The sequence below is a fragment of the Ascaphus truei genome, chromosome 5 (assembly GCF_040206685.1).
Source record: "Ascaphus truei isolate aAscTru1 chromosome 5, aAscTru1.hap1, whole genome shotgun sequence".
Taxonomy (NCBI): domain Eukaryota; kingdom Metazoa; phylum Chordata; class Amphibia; order Anura; family Ascaphidae; genus Ascaphus; species Ascaphus truei.
In genome coordinates this window covers 191,450,465-191,474,664 of record NC_134487.1, presented here as the reverse complement: position 1 = coordinate 191,474,664, position 24,200 = coordinate 191,450,465, and the positions used below count along the sequence as shown (strand labels likewise).

Genomic DNA, 24,200 nt, shown 5'->3' with positions numbered 1-24,200 from the left:
TAAAAAAATCACACTAAATAGGTATTGAAATGTATTATTATACTATCCTCAGTCAACCATAGGCGTCATTGATTTTATTTATTTATAACATGTTTTACCAGGAAGTAATACATTGAGCGTTACCTCTCATTTTCAAGTATGTCCTGGGCATAGAGTTAACATGACAAATAATACATAGTTACAAATACAGTTACATAAGTGAACAGGGTATACATTATATACAAGCCATTGCATAGTTATAGTATATATTATAGGTGTATGTAACAGTTACAGACCAGATGAAAATGTGAGACAGCGTTAGTTTTGAAAGAACTTAGACTGGTGGTGGCTGTGAGAGTCTCCGGTAGATTGTTCCAGTTTTGGGGTGCACGGTAAGAGAAGGATGTTTTAGGGACAGTAAATGACCAGCAGTTTAAGACGCGGCAGCTTCATAGAAGACAGATCTGCCAATGTAAAAGTGATCTCACCACCATACTCCACGTTCCACCCCTCAACGATAGCAGCACCCTCCTGTTCTAATCCCTTCCCTACCACCATCTGATGTTCATTAAAAGGCAAAATAAATAAATTGTCCTTCAACCTATCGACTAGAATGGTATTGCAATAAATATCCTTATTGCGATACATTTCTTCATATTGTGTGCAAGTCTTTTTGTTTTTACCCAAACCTAGTATTGCGAACATGCACCCGCACAGAGGTTTCAATACCTACACAGACCCCCTTCTCCCCTTGCATGCTAGTTTCACTGTAGTACACACTATGTTAATGTATACAATTCCTCCACCTATTCCAACCCAGAAACCAGATGCCGCCCCCCCCCCCTCATTGAGCACAAGGGGGGGCAGGGAGGAGAGGAGGATAGGCTCCCCAACCTGCAATTAACCCCATATATGGTGCCATATATATCACAAGGGTTCAAGGAGGCAGTCCTTTCTGTGGACCAAAGTGACATGTTTAATAGGCTAAATGCAGGTGATTAAACTGAGTTTGAGGGCCTGGGACAGAATTCAAACAAATACAAAATCAGAAGAAAAAAAAAATCTAATAAAAATCAGTTCCTCACATTGAAACTAAGCAGCCAATGTGGACCTGACCTAATGCAATCTAAGTTCCCACGACTCCGTGCTCCAGCCATTGCCATATTGCTCGTTTCCCTAATCAACTCGATTTTCTCTACAGGCCATATTCCACAGACATGGAAAACTTCCAGAGCTGTCCCAGTCTACAAATGTGGGGACAAAAACCACGGTCTCAAACTACAGGCCAATCTCTCTTCTCCCAATACTATACAAAGTCAAGGGGAAATGTGTCCATTCCCAATTAAGCGATAACAAATATCCTTAGCCAACTGCAATCCGGTTTTCGCCCCAAACACTCTACAGTAACTATCCTCATAAAAGTTTGCCATGAGATCCCGTGTGGAATGGAACTGCGACAACTCACTGGTGCAATATTCCTAGATTTTGCAAACGCTTGTGATACTGTTGATCATGTTATCTTGTTCAACAAACTTCAGTACTCTTGAATAAGGTAACATGCTCTAAACTGGTTTCACCCCCACCTATCAGGTAGAACCCAATGTGTGTCGGTGTCTATCTTGGGCTCTAACTCTAACCCCTTGGATGTCATCCGTGGGGTCCTGCAAGGCTCTGTTCAGGAGTCCCTACTCTTTTTAGTCTTCAGTAATGATCTGCCTAATGCACATATATGCAGATGACACAATCTTATATGCACACAACCCTGGCCTCTCTGACCTTGGACACATACTTCAATCTGATTTTTCAAGACTTGAATACTGGATTTCCCAACACAAAATTGTTTTTAAACACTGACAAAACTGTAACACTGTGGTATTTGTGACAAAGGCCACATTTGTACGTCCTCGTTCAGACAGAAAGCGATGCGACGTGTGCGAGCACGTTCGCCACTCTTTCGCTGTGTTCTGTGGGTGTTTTCAAACTGAAAACGACCCCCCCGGTGGCGAAGTATAGCATTGACGCGGCTGCACTTGAAGGAGACAACTGAAGTTGTAATTTCAAGCGGCAGTCACGTCACGTGTACTTCGCCAGCCAATCACAAACGCTTTTTAATTTTTTTTATTTATTAAAGTCCCGCCTCCAATCGTGTCATTCTGTCTGCTGGGGATGAGCACACATCGCCCAGCAGACAGAGGGGCGGACGTGCAGTAAGGTAGCTTTCTGTTTGAGCTCAGCCTAAAGCTACTAAAGACGGAGCTACAGACCAGAACCAACTTTTAACACCATTCTAGCCCCGGTCACTAGATTTAAATATCTGGGCATATGGTTTGACTTCCATTTAACATTTGGGTTGCACATTGATACCCTGACATCCAAAACCTATGCCAAACTGTGTACTTTATAGGAACAAATCCTCCCTAAGCCAACTGGTCAGAAAGCGCATTGCACAGCAGATGCCAATTATAGACCATGGGGACATAGTATGTGGTGCAGCACCCCAAACTAAACACCCTCTACAACTCAATATGCCGTTTTGTCCTGCAATGTAACTACAACACACATCACTGTGAAATGCTCCAAGACCTAGAATGGCCATCAAATTTTTTCCCATCTTACCATCAAATACTTTGTGGGCAAGCTACCCACCTATCTTAACAAGCTCCTCACTCCTACCACATGCAGCAGCACTTATCCCCTAAGATCTGACACCACAAGACTATTCAGTCAAGGTTCAACAAAGTTTCCAGTCGCTCTTCACTTACTGTACATCTGACGTAAAGTATTACAATGCCCCCTTAAGTAGAGGCTGTTCTTACTTAAATATAGACCTTACAAGTGGAACAACCTACCAAAGGCTCTCAAATCCACCTCCAGTTTAAGTTATTTCAGGACTTCAGCTGCCTCACATTTTAATCTCGTCTGTAACTGTTACATAAAGCCATGATCATATATTTTCTTTCACTGTCCTGAAGTGTCTGTAACCATATATTGTTATAACTGTGCCCAGGACATAGATTGAGAGTTACCTCTCGTTTTCAAGTATCATTTCCGGGTAAAACATTCTATAAATAAAATAAGCCAAGTACAAGCATTTTTTAAATATTTTTAAACATGCAACATTTTTATGATAACCAAAAGCTTTGGAGGGTTTTTACAATATTTTTCTAATGCAATTTAGTGATCAGACAACCGTCAAAGGCCCAGGTGTTCTGGAGAATAGAGAAACACATTTATTTAGGATACAGATCAGTAAAAAAAACAGTTCATTTGAGGGGGATTGAAATACATAGATAAAGCGGTTTATATTTTGTTTTATTACCTGCTATGTTGGACTGACCCTTTAAACATGTCACTGTCAGGTCACTTTGGTCCTATATGGAATTGACCCTTTAACCCATTAAAACATGTCACTATCACAAGGTTACTCTGATCTTAAGTGGCGTGCATCCTTTAACCCAATTGGACACATTATTGTCAATGTCACATTAATCCTACACGGTACAACTTTTAGCCCAAGCAGGTCCCTTTGGCAGCAAAAGGGTTAAACCCCAATATTGTCACTACTGGCATGCCCTAAAAATTATGAGTGGTCCCTGTATTATTAAAAGTAAAAATGCCACTTGTGAGCACATTCACATCTCAGACAGGTCAACAACCCTGCATTTCCCCCTAGTCACTCAGCATATGCTTCCACTGCAGCCAGGGATTCTGGGTAACAATATGCAAATGTGTAGTGTAACATTGTAGGCCGCCATCTTTACTTCGCCCATAACTTTCATCCTTAGTGGTGCATTGAGTCCGAGTCTCACGTGCCGAGCCAGGGCTTGAGCTTCACGTTCAGTGGTCCTTAGCTGGCGCAGGCAGCAGAGTCAGATGAGCTGCACAGCTCCAGACGCCACGAGGGGAGCGATAGTACGATAACGTATCAGGTGCTGAGACCCAACGCCCATGTCTATGGCGTATTCTCTGGGTGAGAGACGGAGAACGTGAGAGAGGGAAAGAGACCCCCCCCCCCAAAAAAAAAGGTATTAAAGAGACAGGGAGTATGGAACAGAGAGGCAGCAAGAGGAGAATGAGAGATGAAGTGTGAGGAGCAAGGAGATGAAGAATAAAAATAAAAAAAAAATAGGCTAATCCCCTCGCACTTAGTAACACATATACCGCAAGGAAACCTCATCTCAGAAAATTAAACCATTTTTTTAAAAAGAAGATCCTTTGTAGTCTGCATGGAAAACAGCTCTGTGCTGCCTGGTAGTGGACAAAAGTGAGAATAAAGAACATGAGTTGACATGTGGACACTTTATTGCAGGGTTTGGATTTATAAAATACAAATTTGGAAAAAAAAAAAAAAGAAGATTGGGCATTTGCTTCACATGGAGCATACTTTCAAAATAGGTCATAGGAAGGAGAACAGCACCTTTAAAGATGGAGGAAACAGATACAGGAAAATAAGAGGCAGAGAGATACAAAGGGAGGTAATGCATAGGAGAGAATGAAAGACAACAAGGAGAGGGAGCGTGCAAGAGAGAAAGGGAAAAATAAATAAATAAAAAAAGGACAGCAGCTGTTGTGATTAAAGGACATTTAAGTGTCACACTGTGGTGGCAATGCTGCCTCTGTCCTCACCTCTGCTCATCAGTCTCTGGTTCCACCAGGATGTTCTCCTGCCGCTGCTTCACACGCAGGAACACGAAGGAGTCCAGGTTGGGTTTGGGGACTGCAGGAAGGAAACCAGAGGGGGCAGTCACTTTAGCCGACCCACACACTATCCCCTCATCCCTACCACCCTCTCCGACCCAGCCCCTAACCGGATTTGAGGAGGTCCACGCTTTGCAGGTTTGGTGGCATGTGACGAAGGGCCACGCTCTTCAGTAAGGTATCTGTGTTTGCCATATACCTGCAGTGACAAGAGATGTCTGGGTTACTGTGGTGGGAAAGACTTACATTGGGTCTCAGGTCCTTTCTGTCTGTGTCACTGCGTCACCCTGCACCTGGAGGGACAGAATCCATGTCCCATGTCAGTGTCACCCTGCAGTGGAAGGGACAGTCCCAGGTGCACGTCACTCACTCTTTGGCAAAGGCAAATTCCTCAGGCGACAGGCTTGGTGGCTCTTCTTCCCCTCGTGACTTCTCTTTCTCCAGGATGTGAGGGAAAAACTTCTCAATCTTCCATGGGGGGTGGGGGGGAGGAGGGGAAAAGAGAGGGGAGAAGAAGACGGTCAATAGAAACAGCATGAAGGATAAAGCACCCTGTGCACAGACTACACCGTGGTAACGGCATTTTTAGGAGTTGAATCCAACATGCTGCAGTCTCTCTAAACTCTCCAATCAAGTCTGTGCATGACCACGCAAACGCTGCTCTCTGCATGCAAATGAGAAGCTCTGCATGCTACTGCACTCACAACACCATGCAGAGCGCTCCACAGGATGCCATACACGCAGCACCCGTCTCTTGAAAAGACTGCATAGAGCTCTCTTCAGGGGGTACCTTGAGCAGACGGCTCCGCAGGTAGCTGCTCAGCATGTATCGGATCCGCTCGATCTCCATGTGGTGGAAGCTGATCTTAAGGTCACCGGTCCGCGCTCTGTGCAGGTTCTGCTCCTGCCGAGCAATAAAGCATTCAGAAGTTTGGTTAGCCTCAGTAATATCACACAAAGGAGTTATACAGTGTCACTGCGGAGGCAATAAGGCACTCAAGTTGGGTTACCATATGACTCAGCTGTTCCAGCACACACTCCACGATTTCAGATTTACTCTCCAAAAGCTCGGGGGCAAATTTCTCATTGAGCCAAGCCTAGGAAGGGGGGGAGGCAAGAGAGGAAGGGGAGTTATGTACAGTAACTCATCTAAGCAAAACACTCTCCTTACTTGCTGAATTACAACAGACACTCGGTTATCACTTCCCGTGGTTGGGGTTATTTACAACATTCTGCTACCGCGCACGCTGTGTTAGGCTAAGGCCCCGCTCCATCAGTCAGCACGCCCGCACTGCAGACAGGCGGCGCGCTGACAGGCACAGACCGCGATACGCGGTCTGTAGGGAGCCGGAGGAGGGGGCGTGGTTTGAGCGGAGGGACCCGCTACTCCCCCCACCCTCCCTACACGGGCTCGGTCTCCCGGGCTGCAGGAGGGAGCTGCTGGGGGAAGGTAAGCAGCTCCCGCTCCCTACCCCTTCACACACACACACCCCTACCTTGTGGGGGAAGCTGTCTGACAGCTCCCGCCGCTGATAGGCTCATCAGCGCACCACGTGACACGTCACTGCTCGGGATCACAATTTTCTTGCATCCCCTGGCAGCTGACGCGTCACAGCACGTTGTGAGCCGTGCAGCGAGGGGGGACTGGGACCGGCTAGGAAAGGATACCCCTGCTGGTGAGGAACGCGGGACCAAAGCCTTAGGCCCCCTTGCTGCGAGAGCTCAGTGTGCCATACCCCCTATACTGCTTCACCACACACTTTTGAGTTAAATGTGACCCTATCACCATTTTACAGGCCGGTTTGGTTGCTATGGTGCCTTTTGTCACCGACGCTGGAGAATTTAAAGGCTATTAAGGAATAGTCAGAAGAAATACAGGTGCCCAGAGAGCCAGAGGAGAAATGGTCCGAACAGAAAGAAGCACTTTCCAGAAGTTGCCATCGTTGCACAAACTCTGAGTACAGGGAGGGCTGGAAGAGTTCCAGTACGACTCATGAATCTGAATGACAGGTTGATAAGGGTGTCTAGGAATTGTGTCCCAGGAGAGTTAGTCCTGGTGGAAAATGACCAGAACCTTAAGGAAGAACCAGAACAGAAATGTGCGAGGACGCAAAAATCCAGCCAAAAAGAGCAGTGTTCAAGGCTGATGATAACCTCCATAAAAATGGTTCTGAAATTACCCAACAGCAACTGGAACAGTTAGAAAACCTCTGAAACACCGAGATGTTAAAACAGTTGTTAGATATGGAGATACAGTATACATTTACATTATGTTGTTTAAGTTTATAGGGAAACGGTATATGATGGAAAAGTTTTATTATAAAAAATAAAAAACACACACCAGGATGTGTCCTCCAAACATGGAGGAGATTCTCACACACACACACACACACACACGAGGGAGATTGACAAGACCTGCTAGCACCAAATTGGAACTAGACATATTCCTCAAGTGAGAGATAGGCACCGAAATATTCCACCTGCTTTGTATCAGGGAGTTAATATAATGATCAAAAGGATGATAGCACAGGGCATTAGAATAGAAAGTAAAGGCCCGTGGGCAGCCCTGATACTGGTGTTACGCAAAGGAGACCGGAAGCTACACAGGAATCTTAATACCAGAACACATTGCAATGCTTATCCATCATCTTAGACAGGAAACCCTGGCGGCATTGAGGAAAAGCTACATACGTCACCTTACATTTTACAAGTGGGTATTTGCAGTAGCTGTTGAATCCAACCACTGTGAGAAGATAGTCTTTTTCACTCCAGTGGGACAGTCATATGTCCTCTGAACTGATCAACTGCATTGGGGAACCTTTCAGTACCTCATGGAGCACTGGTTTAGAACAGGGATTAGGAGTAAAGACAGGCCAAAATTAAATCCACTGTGAAAATGGTGTTTCGCACACACACACACAAAAAGTGGTAAATACATCTCCCCAAAACACATCAAAAGGAAATACCTATGCACAAAAAGGAACACCTGAGATACATGCCAATTTAAATCATTAGCATATCCAAAGTAGAATAGATCCCATGCATGTTCCTTTTTCTGCACAGGTGTCAGTTTACAGATGGATACAGTATGTCATATTGTATCCAAGGCTATATCTCCAGAAAGAGCTCAGTGAGATTTGGCAAGTGGTCCTAACTGCTCACACACAGCTATGGTGTGTGATATAGATCTATATCCATAGACATATACAGCAAGGCCCAGCTTCTCGCCGCTCCGCCGATACGGCCATGTCTGCGCAGAACAGAACGGGCCAGTACGAGGTCACGCATGCGCAGAACAGCCGGGGTCGCGCATACACAGAATGGGGGGGGGGGGGTTGCCGAGGTTGCACATGTGTAAAACGGCGCATTGCCGGTCCGTCCGCGCATGCGCACATACCTGGCGATTTTCGCTTTGCGTCGGGCCCTTAGAACGGAACCCTCCGCATGCCCGGGGCCCTCCTGTACACACACACACACGACCCACCTTAAAACACACCTGCTTAACAAAGCATACGAGTAGCACCATGGTTAATACTATGCACCGGATACATAAAGCTTGGCCCCTTTCAGACGCACTTATCAGAATGTTCTCCTACTGTCTCTGTACGTTCTTACTAACCAATTAGATTGTAAGCTCTTCTGAGCAGGGACTCCTTTTCCTAAATGTTACTTTTATGTCTGAAGCTCTTATTCCCATGATGTGTTATTTATATGATTGTCACATGTATTACTACTGTGAAGCGCCATGTACATTAATGGTGCTATATAAATAAAGGCATACATACATACAGTGCCGTGCCATCTCAGTGTGTATACACACACACACACACACACACACACAACCTCACTGCGTATACCCGCGCACACACGCCACCTCAAAAAGGTTATACCAACAAACAAGGGCCTATGCCGCCTCAGTGTGTATACACGCGCATGCACCGCCTCAAAGTGTGTACCAACACACACACACACACACACACACACACACACACACACACACACACACACAGGGCCATGCCGTCTCAGTGTGTGAACGTGTGCAAGCTGCGTCTCACCTCCTCTAGTTTGCTGATGAGCTCTGCGGGGGTCAGTACCTCATCACTCTCCCCGTCTGAGTCATGTTCAGACAGAACTAGCTCGTCAGCCATGAGGAAGAGGAAACAGACTACCACCTGTGAGAGGGGGAACACACAGATTGTCACTGGAGACCGAGAGAGGGGAGGACATGCACGAAGTCAGTCACCTGAGGGGACACGCACACAGACTGTTACATGAAAGGGGGGCACACCGGGGTCAGAGACCTATTTAATGAATAAGCTCTTGTATATTTGTGAAGTTTTTTTTTTACCCAACACATTATAATATATACATAAAAATAGGTATCAGTGTAGTTCCTCTACTCCTGCTAGATGGAGACACTTCCAAACAAGTCTGATAATCAATGCAGCTGATCACACACAAACATTGTTTGTAATAGGTACAGTTGGTTTTAAAGGAGGGAAACCCATTCTAAATAGGTAGAGAAATATCACTGAATGTTTGGGGGGTTATCACCCCGTCACTACACTGGATATGTCTTCTTTCTCTATACTGCTTTAAATGGTTACTCTCCCATTCTGTGAAGAGGATTGTCACCTGAGAGATATATATAGCGGGGGGACCAGCAGACTGTCACCTGAGAGATATATAGCGGGGGGACACGCAGACTGTCACCTGAGAGATATATAGCGGGGGGGACACGCAGACTGTCACCTGAGAGATATATAGCGGGGGGACAAGCAGACTGTCACCTGAGAGATATATAGCGGGGGGACACGCAGACTGTCACCTGAGAGATATATAGCGGGGGGACACGCAGACTGTCACCTGAGAGAGATATATAGCGGGGGACCCGCAGACTGTCACCTGAGAGATATATAGCGGGGGGACACGCAGACTGTCACCTGAGAGAGATATATAGCGAGGGACCCGCAGACTGTCACCTGAGAGATATATAGCGGGGGACCCGCAGACTGTCACCTGAGAGAGATATATAGCGGGGGGACCCGCAGACTGTCACCTGAGAGATATATAGCGGGGGACACGCAGGCTGTCACCTGAGAGAGATATATAGCGGGGACACCCGCAGACTGCCACCTGAGAGAGATATATAGCGGGGACACACGCAGACTGTCACCTGAGAGAGATATATAGCGGGGACACCCGCAGACTGTCACCTGAGAGAGATATATAGCGGGGACACCCGCAGACTGTCACCTGAGAGAGATATATAGCGGGGACACACGCAGACTGTCACCTGAGAGAGATATATAGCGGGTGGACCCGCAGACTCTCACCTGAGAGAGATATATAGCGGGGGACACGCAGACTGTCACCTGAGAGATATATATAGCGGGGGACCCGCAGACTGTCACCTGAGAGAGATATATAGCGGGGGACCCGCAGACTGTCACCTGAGAGAGATATATAGCGGGGGACACACGCAGACTGTCACCTGAGAGAGATATATAGCGGGGGACACACGCAGACTGTCACCAGAGAGATATATATAGCGGGGGACACACGCAGACTGTCACCAGAGAGAGATATATAGCGGGGGACACACGCAGACTGTCACCTGAGAGAGATATATAGCGGGGACACCCGCAGACTGTCACCTGAGAGAGATATATAGCGGGGACACACGCAGACTGTCACCTGAGAGAGATATATAGCGGGGACACACGCAGACTGTCACCTGAGAGAGATATATAGCGGGGACACACGCAGACTGTCACCTGAGAGAGATATATAGCGGGGACACACGCAGACTGTCACCTGAGAGATATATAGCGGGGGGACCCGCAGACTGTCACCTGAGAGAGATATATAGCGGGGGACCCGCAGACTGTCACCTGAGAGATATATATATATATAGCGGGGGACACACGCAGACTGTCACCTGAGAGAGATATATAGCGGGGACACACGCAGACTGTCACCTGAGAGAGATATATAGCGGGGACACACGCAGACTGTCACCTGAGAGAGATATATAGCGGGGACACACGCAGACTGTCACCTGAGAGAGATATATAGCGGGGACACACGCAGACTGTCACCTGAGAGAGATATATAGCGGGGACACACGCAGACTGTCACCTGAGAGAGATATATAGCGGGGACACACGCAGACTGTCACCTGAGAGAGATATATAGCGGGGACACACGCAGACTGTCACCTGAGAGAGATATATAGCGGGGACACACGCAGACTGTCACCTGAGAGAGATATATAGCGGGGACACACGCAGACTGTCACCTGAGAGAGATATATAGCGGGGACACACGCAGACTGTCACCTGAGAGAGATATATAGCGGGGACACACGCAGACTGTCACCTGAGAGATATATAGCGGGGGACACGCAGACTGTCACCTGAGAGAGATATATAGTGGGGGGACCCGCAGACCGTCACCTGAGAGAGATATATAGCGGGAGACCCGCAGACTGTCACCTGAGAGAGATATATAGCGGGGACACACGCAGACTGTCACCTGAGAGAGATATATAGCGGGGACACACGCAGACTGTCACCTGAGAGATATATAGCGGGGGACACGCAGACTGTCACCTGAGAGAGATATATAGTGGGGGGACCCGCAGACTGTCACCTGAGAGAGATATATAGCGGGGGGACACGCAGACTGTAACCTGAGGGAGATATATAGCGGGGGGACCAGCAGACTGTCACCTGAGAGAGATATATAGCGGGGACACACGCAGACTGTCACCTGAGAGATATATAGCGGGGGACACGCAGACTGTCACCTGAGAGAGATATATAGCGGGGGACCCGCAGACCGTCACCTGAGAGAGATATATAGCGGGGACACACGCAGACTGTCACCTGAGAGAGAGATATAGCGGGGACACACGCAGACTGTCACCTGAGAGAGAGATATAGCGGGGACACACGCAGACTGTCACCTGAGAGAGATATATAGCGGGGGACCCGCAGACTGTCACCTGAGAGATATATAGCGGGGGACCCGCAGACTGTCACCTGAGAGATATATATAGCGGGGGGATGCAGACTGTCACCTGAGAGATATAGCGGGGGACCCGCAGACTGTCACCTGAGAGAGATATATAGCGGGGGGCACACGCAGACTGTCACCTGAGAGAGATATATAGCGGGGACACACACAGACTGTCACCTGAGTGAGATATATAGCGGGGGACCCGCAGACTGTCACCTGAGAGAGATATATAGCGGGGGACCCGCAGACTGTCACCTGAGAGAGATATATAGCGGGGGACCCGCAGACTGTCACCTGAGAGAGATATATAGCGGGGACACACGCAGACTGTCACCTGAGAGAGATATATAGCGGGGGACACGCAGACTGTCACCTGAGAGAGATATATAGCGGGGACACACGCAGACTGTCACCTGAGAGAGATATATAGCGGGGGACACACGCAGACTGTCACCTGAGAGATATATAGCGGGGGACACGCAGACTGTCACCTGAGAGAGATATATAGCGGGGGGACCCGCAGACCGTCACCTGAGAGAGATATATAGCGGGGACACACGCAGACTGTCACCTGAGAGAGAGATATAGCGGGGACACACGCAGACTGTCACCTGAGAGAGATATATAGCGGGGGACCCGCAGACTGTCACCTGAGAGATATATAGCGGGGGACCCGCAGACTGTCACCTGAGAGATATATATAGCGGGGACACACGCAGACTGTCACCTGAGAGAGATATATAGCGGGGGACCCGCAGACTGTCACCTGAGATATATAGCGGGGGACCCGCAGACTGTCACCTGAGAGAGATATATAGCGGGGGGCACACGCAGACTGTCACCTGAGAGAGATATATAGCGGGGACACACACAGACTGTCACCTGAGTGAGATATATAGCGGGGGACCCGCAGACTGTCACCTGAGAGAGATATATAGCGGGGGACCCGCAGACTGTCACCTGAGAGAGATATATAGCGGGGGACCCGCAGACTGTCACCTGAGAGAGATATATAGCGGGGGACCCGCAGACTGTCACCTGAGAGAGATATATAGCGGGGGACCCGCAGACTGTCACCTGAGAGAGATATATAGCGGTGGACCCGCAGACTGTCACCTGAGAGAGATATATAGCGGGGGGACACGCAGACTGTCACCTGAGAGAGATATATAGTAGGGGGTACACGCAGGCTGTCACCTGAGAGATATATAGCGGGGGACACGCAGACTGTCACCTGAGAGAGATATATAGCGGGGGGACACGCAGGCTGTCACCTGAGAGAGATATATAGCGGGGACACACGCAGACTGTCACCTGAGAGAGATATATAGCGGGGACACACGCAGACTGTCACCTGAGAGAGATATATAGCGGGGGACACACGCAGACTGTCACCTGAGGGAGATATATAGCGGGACACACGCAGACTGTCACCTGAGAGAGATATATAGCGGGGACACACGCAGACTGTCACCTGAGAGAGATATATAGCGGGGGACACACGCAGACTGTCACCTGAGAGAGATATATAGCGGGTTTGGACCCGCAGACTGTCACCTGAGAGAGATATATAGCGGGGGGACCCGCAGACTGTCACCTGAGAGAGATATATAGCGGGGGGACACGCAGACTGTCACCTGAGAGATATATATAGCGGGGGACCCGCAGACTGTCACCTGAGAGAGATATATAGCGGGGACACACGCAGACTGTAACCTGAGAGAGATATATAGCGGGGGACCCGCAGACTGTCACCTGAGAGAGATATATAGCGTTGGGACACGCAGACTGTAACCTGAGAGAGATATATAGCGGGGACACACGCAGACTGTCACATGAGAGAGATATATAGCGGGGGGACCCGCAGACTGTCACCTGAGAGAGAGATATATAGCGGGGGGACCCGCAGACTGTCACCTGGAAGGAACGTGTTTCCCGGGAGGTCACGTGACCCCGCCGTTAGCTCGCTCCGGAAGGTCACACACCGCTCCAGTGACGTCTCCGGTTCGCGCTCCAGTTTACCGATTTACTTTCCCGCCAACTCCATTAGGATGACGTCAGGCAGCACGCGGGGGAGGCGAGGCCAGAGCCAGGAGGCGCCAGCGCGCTGCTGTGACTCCGCCCCTTCATGAATATCAATCTGGAGAGAAGCTATTAAAGGGGACGCAGCAATGCCGGTGTCTGGAGAGGGAAATGAGCCGGGCCCCAGTTATAGTATCTGTGGCTTCCCCCACCCCCTTAGTTGTGCAAATCACCCACTTATAGGATTTCTACAGCTATACACATGATCTCTGACTAACCCCAGTTCCCAGGTATAGGATCCCTGGCTCCCCTCAGTTATACTCGCACCCCCCCAGCACCCTGTTTCTGTCTGCAGGATCTCTGTCTCCCCCCACAACCAGTGGTGGCATTCAGAAATGTTAGCAACCGGTTCTCTCTCACCCCCCCCCCCCTCCCTTCATTCATCCTCTCCCACCCCCCCTCCCTTCATTCATCCTCTCCCACCCCCCCTCCCTTCATTCATCCTCTCCCACCCCCCCCTCCCTTCATTCATCCTCTCCCACCCCCCCCTCCCTTCATTCATCCTCTCCCACCCCCCCTCCCTTCATTCATCCTCTCCCACCCCCCCTCCCTTCATTCATCCTCTCCCACCCCCCCTCCCTTCATTCATCCTCTCCCACCCCCCCTCCCTTCATTCATCCTCTCCCACCCCCCCTCCCTTCATTCATCCTCTCCCACCCCCCCCCCTTCATTCATCCTCTCTCACCCCCCTCCCTTCATTCATCCTCTCTCAGCTCATATAAGACATCTCCTCATTTACTACCATTTAGAAATGCCCTCATTGTATTACCTCTCTCTCCTGCATATACTATACTGTATTAATCAGGTTATCTAATAATCCACAACCACCCCCAGTAATGTTGGGTCCCTGTTCCCCCCTCCCCAGTTTTGTGGGATTTCTGAATCATAGGCCTATAGGGAGTGTGTTTCTGCTGCTATCTCTTAGAAAAAGAAGCCTCCTTGTATTAAACGCATATAATCTAGGAATCAATTTCAAGAGTTCACATCATAGAACACAGGACATGTTTTCCATATAGATGCACGGCACACTTACCAAGGGGAAGAGAAGCCTCCTCATCAGATCCAAAGATCAATGGTAGTAATTTAATTCTATGTATGTGTTTGTCTACATATCTGTGTATGTGTGTACCTATATGTGTGTACCTATGTGTTTTTGTATGTTTCTGAGCGCGTGCGTATGTATGTATGTATGTATGTTTGAATGTCTGCGTGTGGTTATGTATGCCTGACTTATGTGTGTGCTTCTGCATGTCTGTCTCTTTGATTGACACCAGCAACAACTCCACTTCATCTATACTGAGGAGAGAGGAGAGCGAACTGCAGGAGTGGCCAGAAGTTGGGGGCCACAGATGAAGCCCACATGATTTAGATTACTTACCTGGAGGCACGCCATTCTGGAGACGCTGCAACGGTCGGCATATACCTACTCTGAGGCCTCCCTCCGGTACCTGTGGAGTGAGGGTGCATGCTCAATGGAGGGGCTGCACGGCTTGTGAACAACCTGACGTTCACAGAGGGAGTGCATCTACATCCACTTTGCGGTTAGGAGCCCTGCTATGAGCTAGCCCGCACGACTGGGGATTACATCTTTCCTTGGAGTGACGGATGACCGCACGGTGATCCCCTTCCCTGCTACTGCCGTGGCGGCCCCTGGGATCCTCTGAGCGAAGTTTCGTGCTGACGCAAGGTTTTGGATTCTTGGAAGCTGTCAGAGACTTAGGCTGCGGTCCCAGTAACAGCCTGTGCGCGCGGCGTGTGCTGTGCGTGTAAGCACCGCCCCTCAATGGGGGAGGGCCCAGTACGCACCTTCCCGCTGAAGGTGCGCGCCGTGCTGCAGGTTTTTTTCAACTCAATGAAATTGAGTTCAAACCCTGCGACGGAGGCGTGGCCACGCCCCCACCGGCGGTTCATCCAATGAGGGCGAACTAGCCGCGTGACGTAATGGCCACGCTCCCGCTAATCCCCGACCACGCCCCGTCGCAAGCTCCCTCTCGCCCTGTCAGACCACAGATCGCGGTTAGCGCTGTGCACGCGACGCCCCCCCGCCCCCCCCCCCCGCCGGGCGCGCGTGTCACAGACATTACTGGGACCGCAGCCTAACCTGTGGTCCGTGACTAGCAAACTACAACAGTTTTGTGCTGAACGAGATCAGCCAGTTGTTGGTTAAGCCACATTATATCTATTTCTATAGAGACATTGCATTATATGTACACACTCATATCCAATGGCCTGCACTCCTATCTTGAGACACAGGTGTAGACCTCATTTAGATCTATTTATCTTTTCTACAGCGCCCCCAGTGATACACCTTTTTAGTTTTTTTTGGAGCACCGGATTAATGTGCTTTGTATAGTTCATTACCTTCTATACATGTGTGTATAGATCAGGGGTCCCCTACGCGGTGCCCTACGGGCACCATGGCTAACCCATCAAGCCTTTTGTGAATGCCCGAGACAGTAGTGCCGCAGTTAGCTGTTGCCCAAGAGATTGCAGGTTTCAGCCAATGCCCTTTATCAGGGGCTATATATTAAAGTATTCTGGTGCTACTTGTGCCACTTAAGCAGTAGAGTCTTTGATCTATAGCCCCACAGGGACACTGCATAGTAGACTTTTAGCCAATTTGAAAGATCAAAGTAGCTGCTGGAAGACTAAAACAAAAATGTGCCTTACATACCTGTGGGTATATGTATATATATGTATACATGTGATGGCGCAATGTGTGCTGAGGGATAGAGCGCCCCTGCTCTGCCTCCCCCTCCAGTGATATAGGGTCTCTGCCCCTCCCCCTAATTATATAGGATCTCTGACTCCCCTGTGTGTGACTTTCTATGAACTATTACCTGCTAAAATATTCCCATGGGGCAATACCTGCTGAGACCTGTTTCTTCAAGATACAGCCGGTTAATCGGAAACAATAGGATCGTCATATTTCTGGTTTCTATTTTTAGCTGCTCTTTCTATATTTGGCATTTTCAGAACACGAGAAACCCCCAAACAGCACCAGGACATACTTGAAAACGAGAGTTAACTCTCAATGTATTACTTCCTGGTAAAATATTTTAGAAATAAATAAATAAAAACTTTCAATCTGCATTTTTAATCCCATACAAGTAATTTGGGATTGAAAGAGGCTACTCAATAAGAACCGTTCAAACCCTACTTAATGTACAATTCTCCCAGTAAAATAATTCATATTTCTATTTTCATTGGGACTGTTTAATTCCAGACATATATGGTCAGTAATCTTACTGGCTAATTATTGTAGTATAATTAGTTTAAAAGCTCAGACCCTCCTAGGACCAGAGTGTACTAATGGCAGTGACATGTTTAAGGGGTCAGTCTCTCCTGGGACCAGAGTGTATTATTCTGTATTACAAGTGAACATAATACAAAACAGGTGTTGACACGTATTCACAGTAATATCCCATCAATATTATAGATAAACACCTAAAAAGAAAACTAATATATGGCCAATATGGATCCTAAATGCGGAATACATGTCACAGCAACATTCCTTCTTTTATAGAAAATCAACACACTATATATCTTGGCCATATATCTTGGTTCACTTATTTTTTTAAATGCGTGTACTTGGAACCCTACTTACTTTTCTAACCAGATTGTATATAGCTGTTCAATAGTTACATTGTACAACAATAGAAAGTTTTCTTCTCCATTTTTGGAAAGACAAAAAATCAAAATAAAGAACTGGGGGCTGGGGCGGGGGAGGGGGAGGGGAGGAGAGCAGCAGACTCCAATCCTTTAATATCCATCCAGAAAACCTCCATCTCAATCCCTATAACAGATTCCGTTTTTGCCAGGTTCCCCTCAATATTGATATTAATCCCTCAACAGTTCCCCTCAACTGATATTCAGAGTATTTGATCGGAGCCATGACTTCTTTAAAGACCTCTGGATGCAAGTTGTTTAAATATTGTTTCCATAATTTTCCCAGCTCTGTTAGAGATATCAGAAAGTGTATCAAACCTTTCTGTAATCATAGTGTGAAAAAGAATGGATTCTAATTGATTGATACTTGGTGGGAACGGTTTTAGCCAATTTACCAATATCAGTTTTCAAGCAGCCAGTGTGATCATTCCCGCCAGACTGGGCAGAAAATCCATCTGGGCCCTCCACATACCCAAATAGGAACACCCTATAGTCCAAAGACAGTCTTATATGAAACAACCTAATCAAATAATTTAAAGTTTTATTCCAGAACTTCCTGATCTTTCCACAGTACCACAAACAATGGGCAATTGTAGCGTCCATGCACCCAAACTTTGTACAGACTCTCTGTTTAAGTTCGAAATGGATTTAGTTGTCTGGAAACCAGGAAGGCACGATTTATCAATTTGAATTGTAATTTGTGCAAATTAGTGTCTAGTGTAATCGTGTATTCCTCCCTGTATCCAGAAAGTAGGATCTCTAAATCGGGGAGATCAGGGAAATCGACTTGCCATCTATCAAATAAGACAGGTCAATGCTTAGTGGCACCAATTGTTTTGTTAGACAGGAAAAGCCAGAAGGAAGTCTTCTACCGAGCCCGAAACAGTGGTAAAGTAGATATACACCTGAGCTCTAGTGGTCGCGAGTTCCAGACCTCTGAAGCTGCACATGAGAAGGCCCACCACGTGTAGGGTGCAGTACCCTTGGCACGGAGAGGCGGACACCCCCCCGAGGACCTGAGATCATAGCAAGTATCCCTCCACAACTTCAAACAAGACCGTTACGGCCAACTTGAACCGAACCCGTAAGATCAGTGCAGATTGCGTAAGATGGGAGTGATATGCTCAAAGCGAGAAACACGTCTCGGCATCCAAGCTGCAGCGTTCTGCATTTGTGTTTATATGTTTAGTAAAATGCTGTGGCTTTTCCCACCATAAAATGTATCCTGGTTATTTTACAAAAGGTTCTCTGGTTTAATAATAAACAAAATACTGTAGTTCTCAGCAGACAATTATAAAAAGAACAGATAATCTGCAATCAATAAAAATGTAATGTGACAGCATATAATCACAAAAAGATATTCAGAATGGAGAATGTGGGAGTAAACTGTACTCCAGGTGCTAAATGGCAAATGAGGGAAAAGTGTGTGTGATGGAGGATACGGACAGGGGAAGACAAGGGGAGGGAAAACAACGGTAGGGAGGGGGTGGGGAAGGTGTGAGGGGGTGAAAAGCAAAAACGAGGATAAAATGATAGGTAAGTAGAGGGGGGCAACGTGTAGGGGATGAGGCCCTTCTGGTCCGTTCCATACAGTCTATACGTCCACAGGTACTTCCCTCTCCCTTGATCCTAACCTCCAAACAAATCACGATATGGAACTGATAACTCAACCAGCTTAATAAGGAAAAAAGCCCAAGCGTGTCTATCAGATTAAAGTCAAACCACAATAAGACTGGTTAAGGAGTCAAGATCAGTCAGGCATGGCTACTAAACAGACTCCCACCATGACTACTAATCTTAAAGAATCTAAGCAAGGGTTGAGGACTAGATTCAATGAGAACAAAATAAGTCCGGGCTCGAAGGTAACAAGCTCGCGATTTGACGGGAACACTGGAGAACTGCTGCCAGCTGCCTTGAGTTTGCCGATCTTCTCAAAATGAGGCGTATTTAAACCCCTTGCTTCCGTGTCCAAGATGCATGGGGGCGTGGCTATACGCCGTCGAGGTGGCTTCCTATAGGCTGAACCGTTTGGACCAATTGATGCCAGATAGAAAGACGCTGCTAACCATATGGATGACTCGATTGGCTGAATCGCTTTGTTTACCGGAGCAGATCAAAATGATGAGAGTGATGGGGAAAACAGCCGCTGCTACACAGGAGGATGTTGTTCAGCGTCGTTACGTCACTGGATGCCAGGATGAGACTGCCTCCATTGCCTGATCCACTGTGTTAACCGGAGCAGATGATAGTGGTGCTCAGTAGACATGGTTCAGCAGGGACGGAGTGCACATTTGCATGTAGAAAAGCACAAACAAAACATCAGTGAGACACATTCCCAAATCAAATAAAACCATACTAAAGCCCTACTCCACACCAAGGGGGGGAGGGGGGGGTTGATTGATTAAAAGCGAAGGGGACACTTTCAAATACCCAGACCCACCCTACTACTAGCAGACAATGTGACCTGCAAAGGAGGCAAACACTATAGTGATCAAAAGGGACACTTACTGAGCCCATAATCAGCAGTAAGCCAGCAGGGTAGAGGTGGGGAGAGACCAAAGTATATAAGGGCAGATCAGTAACGATAGGACTAAGGTATGATGCGATCGGCTGAGACGATGACCAGGGAACACCCTTCAGTACACACGGACAACGGCCCAACCTGCTGGTACGAAGGGTCTGTGGAAAGATTAAGGGCATAGTATCACTACCACAGAGGTATATGAGACAGAATGTAAAAGTACCACAAGCCACATCCCTATGGTCCAAAAAATGGGAAAGGAGCAGGTACACACTCAAAAGCAACTCAAATCTAATTCTTTATTGATCCCATCAGGGATCATAGTTCCCAACTTTTTAATCCATCTCGCATCCTTCTGCAATAGGAATGTAACCATGTTCTCGCCCCTGTGCCTCTTTTCCACACCATCGATGATCTGAAACCGCTGTTGGCTCACTGTGTGCCCAGCTCGTGTGAAGTGGTGTGCCACCGGAGCTTCTTCACCCCCCCTCCGAATGGCAGCCTTATGTTGTCTAATCCGATCCTTAACACATTGGGTGGTCTCCCCCACATAGCCCATGCCGCAAGGGCACTTGATGAGATAAATGACATTACAGGACAGCCAAGTATAGCAAGTCTTAATTTGATACTTCCTACCTGTCATAGGGTGGGTGAAAGTGTCTCCTTCCTATATGCTACTGCATTGAGCAAAACTACAGCATCTGTAGCAACCAACTCGAGGTGTACCTAGAAATGTTTGTTTAGTAATGGTTCCCCCTAAGTCGGCCTTGATTAGATGATCTCTAATGTTTTTACCTCTTCTGTATGAGAAAAGTGGTTTAGCAGACAATACAGGTGCTAATGCGGCATCGGTACTTAGTGAATGCCAGTGGCAAAGAATAATGTTTCTAATGCGACCACTACAAGTACTGTAAGTGGAAACAAAAGGGATAGAGCAGTCTTTCTTTGAGGTGTCTGGCAATCCGTGGCACCAGTTGGTTTGATCCTTTTCGTGTACTACAGTTATTTATATCCTTATTGCCTATAGGGTTCTGATATAGCATTGTGTATACCTAATTGTAAGGAGCAGATTGGTTCTCTGGTATATTATTTTCTAGCAAAATACGCAGATTCCCAACAAGTTCTGAGAAACCCCAACCATTACCACATAATATATATATATATATATATATGCATATAAGTGTCAAAAGGAGTGCTAGTGGGCGTGGCTAAATGTATACAACAAAAAACTAAATGCCCAAAGCTACTTCCATTGTGACAAAAATACACAGTGCAATACCTATATATCTCTTGTAAACAGGGTCATTTAGTTTAACCCTTTGGCCAAAGCGTCTTAAGCCTGCTGCCACTTACAAGGCATGACCGAAAGCAGGTCCTAACACTCACCTGGGTTAAAATTCTTATTTACCTGTATAATTACAGGAAGAATGATCACATTGGATCTGTCATAACCTGGCAAAAACCCAGGTGAGTGTTAGGACCTGCTTTCGGTCATGCCTTGTAAGTGGCATAAGGCTTAAGAAGCTATGGCCAAAGGGTTAAACTAAATGACCCTTTTTACAAGAGATATATAGGTATTGCACTGTATATTTTTGGCACAATGGAAGTAGCTTTCGGCATTTTTGTTTTTTGTTATATTATTTTCTAGAACAGTTATTTATATCTGTCACGGGAGACCAGCACTTTTAACACATTTATACCCAGATCCTTTGATTGAGCAAAGCGAAAAGATAAAATAAATTGTAATTTATTTACACAAATGACATCCACAATATGTTACACAATTACACTTGAAATACACTTACTGGGACGGGGGCAAATGAAAAAACTTCTTCTCAAAACTAAATCTTGGAAACAAATGTCTCTAGGAGCAATTTCCCAGGGGCGTGGATTGCTCGCAAACAGAGCTGGAAACAGTCTTGGGTCAGTGGCGCCTCTCGCAACCACTGTTACTCCGCCGGAGCTGCTTCCTTCGTTCTGCCACTGTGGTATTGGATCTTGGAACCTTTGTTCTTACGAACTCTTGAAGCTTGTTACAAATCTTAGTTACGATGTTAATCTTGTTACAGGGTGAATCTTAGATTAATCTGGTTCCCGATGGGCTGCACGGATTCTTATAGGGTTAAAACTTCTATACCTAACCTGTGCAGCCATGGGAATAATTTTCCCCACCTATCCTGGAGTTGCCATTTCTTAGCAAGCTTGGAAGAGGTGGCTTCTCATTCTGCTAAGGGCATGCCAGAACCTCACACCTTTGCCGCTTAGCATATGAGACCCAACCTCCTTACCTGGCGACACTCAGTCTGGGCGAGTCACCATTTGCTAGACTGCCCGGACTTTTCACTAAGATGGGGGTACTTGGGTTCTCCCTCCCCACTTCACACCTTAGTAGGTCGGAGCCTTTCAACTCCGGACTTTTTCCGACATCACGGCTGCACGCCACCGGGGTGTGTTAGATGTCCGGGGCTGGAGATGCTCCGTTCATTTGCAGGAATTTCCTGCCATGCATTTCTAAATCCCTATGTGCCCAACTTACTGATACAATTAAAATAGGGGGACTTTCATTCATCAATTTTTATATGAATGTATAAAAATTGCGCTACATAACTTTCATGGTGTTAACTGAACGGCGCTCACAGCAAATCTCAGCGCTCTAGGAGTTTCCTAGCCAAAGTTAGCAAAAAGCCGCTTTCAATGCTGCCAAGCGCCGGACTTTTAAACCGTTTTTCCTTTATACTTTCACAGGGAAACACTGCTGCATTTATACACTTTAAACTTTGAAAATACATTTCTCTCGCCACCTTATACCTGGTGGGAGATACAAAGCACACATACATTTTTATTACAATTGCAGTGTTTCTGCCATCATTGGGCTGCAGAGCTGACATTCCACAATTCCCCAATATGGTTCAGGGGCACCCAGCCTGGCATAATACCTTTATTATTGGCCTGGCTACCCCCTCACCGTCACAATAGTCTTATTACCTATAGGGTTCTGATATAGCAATGTGTATAACTAATTGTAAGGAGCAGACTGGTTCACTGGTATATTATTTTCTAGAATAATTTTATGACATAGCTGCTTTATATGTGACAGCCTATCTGTATGCCAATAGCACTTCAATAATTTGAGCTATTTTGTGCTTTATCTCCCATTTTGGGATTTCTTTCAACATACAGTTCTTTATTTTTAATTGCATCTCTGATGTGTTTTTGGTTTGTCTAGGAGCACTTGTTTTTCTTCAGGGAAAAGGGAAGTATCTAGATTTAACGGACTCTAGGGAATGGGCCAGAAGAAGGGGCTAGGAGCCTCGAAACGTTGCCCCGCTTATTCCCTTTTTCTTCCCTCCCCCACCTTCCCTCCCCTCCTTAATAGTGTCTCCTGTGTTGATTATATTGTTCACACCTCGTTTGCATATGTTTTGATTGCTGTAAGCTAGTTAGTTCTTTGAGTTATGTAACTGGGCTTTGCTATTTTTTTGCATCTCTTGTTGTGATAATTAGCTTATAATATTATTTATATATACATATACACACGTACATGTTTGTTCTACGCAATTTCAACTATAAAAATTCTAAGTTTTTTTTACAAACATCTCTCTCTACCCTTTGTGTCTAAAGCCCTCTCCCATTGACTGCCCCACACCGCTGGAATGCCCTCCCCCTCAATATCCAACTAGCACCCTCTCTGTCCACCATTAAGATCCATCTTAAAACACACCTGCTTAACGAAGCATACGAGTAGCTCCCTGGCCGATACTATAAATCTCATACATAAACCTTGACCCCTTGCAGACGCACTTACCAGAACACTCTCCTACTGTCTCTGTACGTTCCTCGTACTTACCAATTAGATTGTAACCCCTTGGGGCAGGGATTCCTTTTGCTTAAATGTCACTTTTATGTCTGAAAGCACAGTCACTCTTGAAAAAGGCCGCTGTGACAGCCGAAATGTCGATATTGGACTGAATAAATTAGGTTAAAAACCCGAGTTACCTTCATTCACTGGAAGTACTTCTTCCCATCAGGTGTTATTTATATGATGAGCACGTGTATTACTGCTGTGAAGTGCTATGTACATGAATAGCGCTATATAAAGACATACAAACATCTTATACCATAAAACAGACATGAAAACATGACAGACTGTTACATACCCTGTTTTATTTAAAATCCCATATGTTGCTTAATGGGATAGCTGCTAGCCCATGTATCGACCGCTAAGATT

At 46.8% G+C, this 24,200-nt stretch overlaps 2 protein-coding genes across 11 annotated transcripts in view; one reads left to right on the top strand and one right to left on the bottom strand.

Annotated features, from left to right (window-relative positions):
* The window catches only part of LOC142495691 (ankyrin-1-like), a 538,760-nt gene that overhangs the window by 93,946 nt on the left and 420,614 nt on the right, over positions 1-24,200 (top strand). The gene's annotated exons all lie outside the window — the stretch shown is intronic.
* GINS4 (GINS complex subunit 4) lies at positions 3,187-13,792 on the bottom strand. 9 transcript variants are annotated; one of them, XM_075601493.1, is made up of 9 exons: positions 13,618-13,789; positions 12,817-12,856; positions 8,733-8,849; positions 5,688-5,774; positions 5,468-5,581; positions 5,048-5,145; positions 4,788-4,876; positions 4,606-4,696; positions 3,187-3,945 (listed from the first exon to the last, which is right to left on the bottom strand). In XM_075601493.1, exons 3-9 carry the CDS (start codon positions 8,823-8,825, stop codon positions 3,849-3,851), a joined length of 669 nt encoding a protein of 222 aa, XP_075457608.1. In that variant the 5' UTR covers positions 8,826-8,849; positions 12,817-12,856; positions 13,618-13,789; the 3' UTR covers positions 3,187-3,848. The 9 variants fall into 9 exon arrangements, with proteins under 9 accessions (XP_075457608.1, XP_075457609.1, XP_075457606.1 ...); XM_075601494.1 differs by lacking the exon at positions 12,817-12,856 and adding an exon at positions 9,313-9,352; XM_075601491.1 differs by lacking the exon at positions 12,817-12,856 and having other exon boundaries at positions 13,576-13,789.

Bases quoted from the DNA above. Each gene is read 5' to 3' on its own strand.
- GINS4 (XM_075601491.1), bottom strand. From the start codon at position 8,825: ATGGCTGACGAGCTAGTTCTGTCTGAACATGACTCAGACGGGGAGAGT. The intron at 5,582-5,687 runs GTAACCCAACTT...ATTGCTCGGCAG, and splicing joins TGGAACAGCTGAGTCATATG to GAGCAGAACCTGCACAGAGC. The intron at 3,946-4,605 runs GTGAGGACAGAG...TCTCTCACCCAG, and splicing joins CCAGAGACTGATGAGCAGAG to AGAATACGCCATAGACATGG.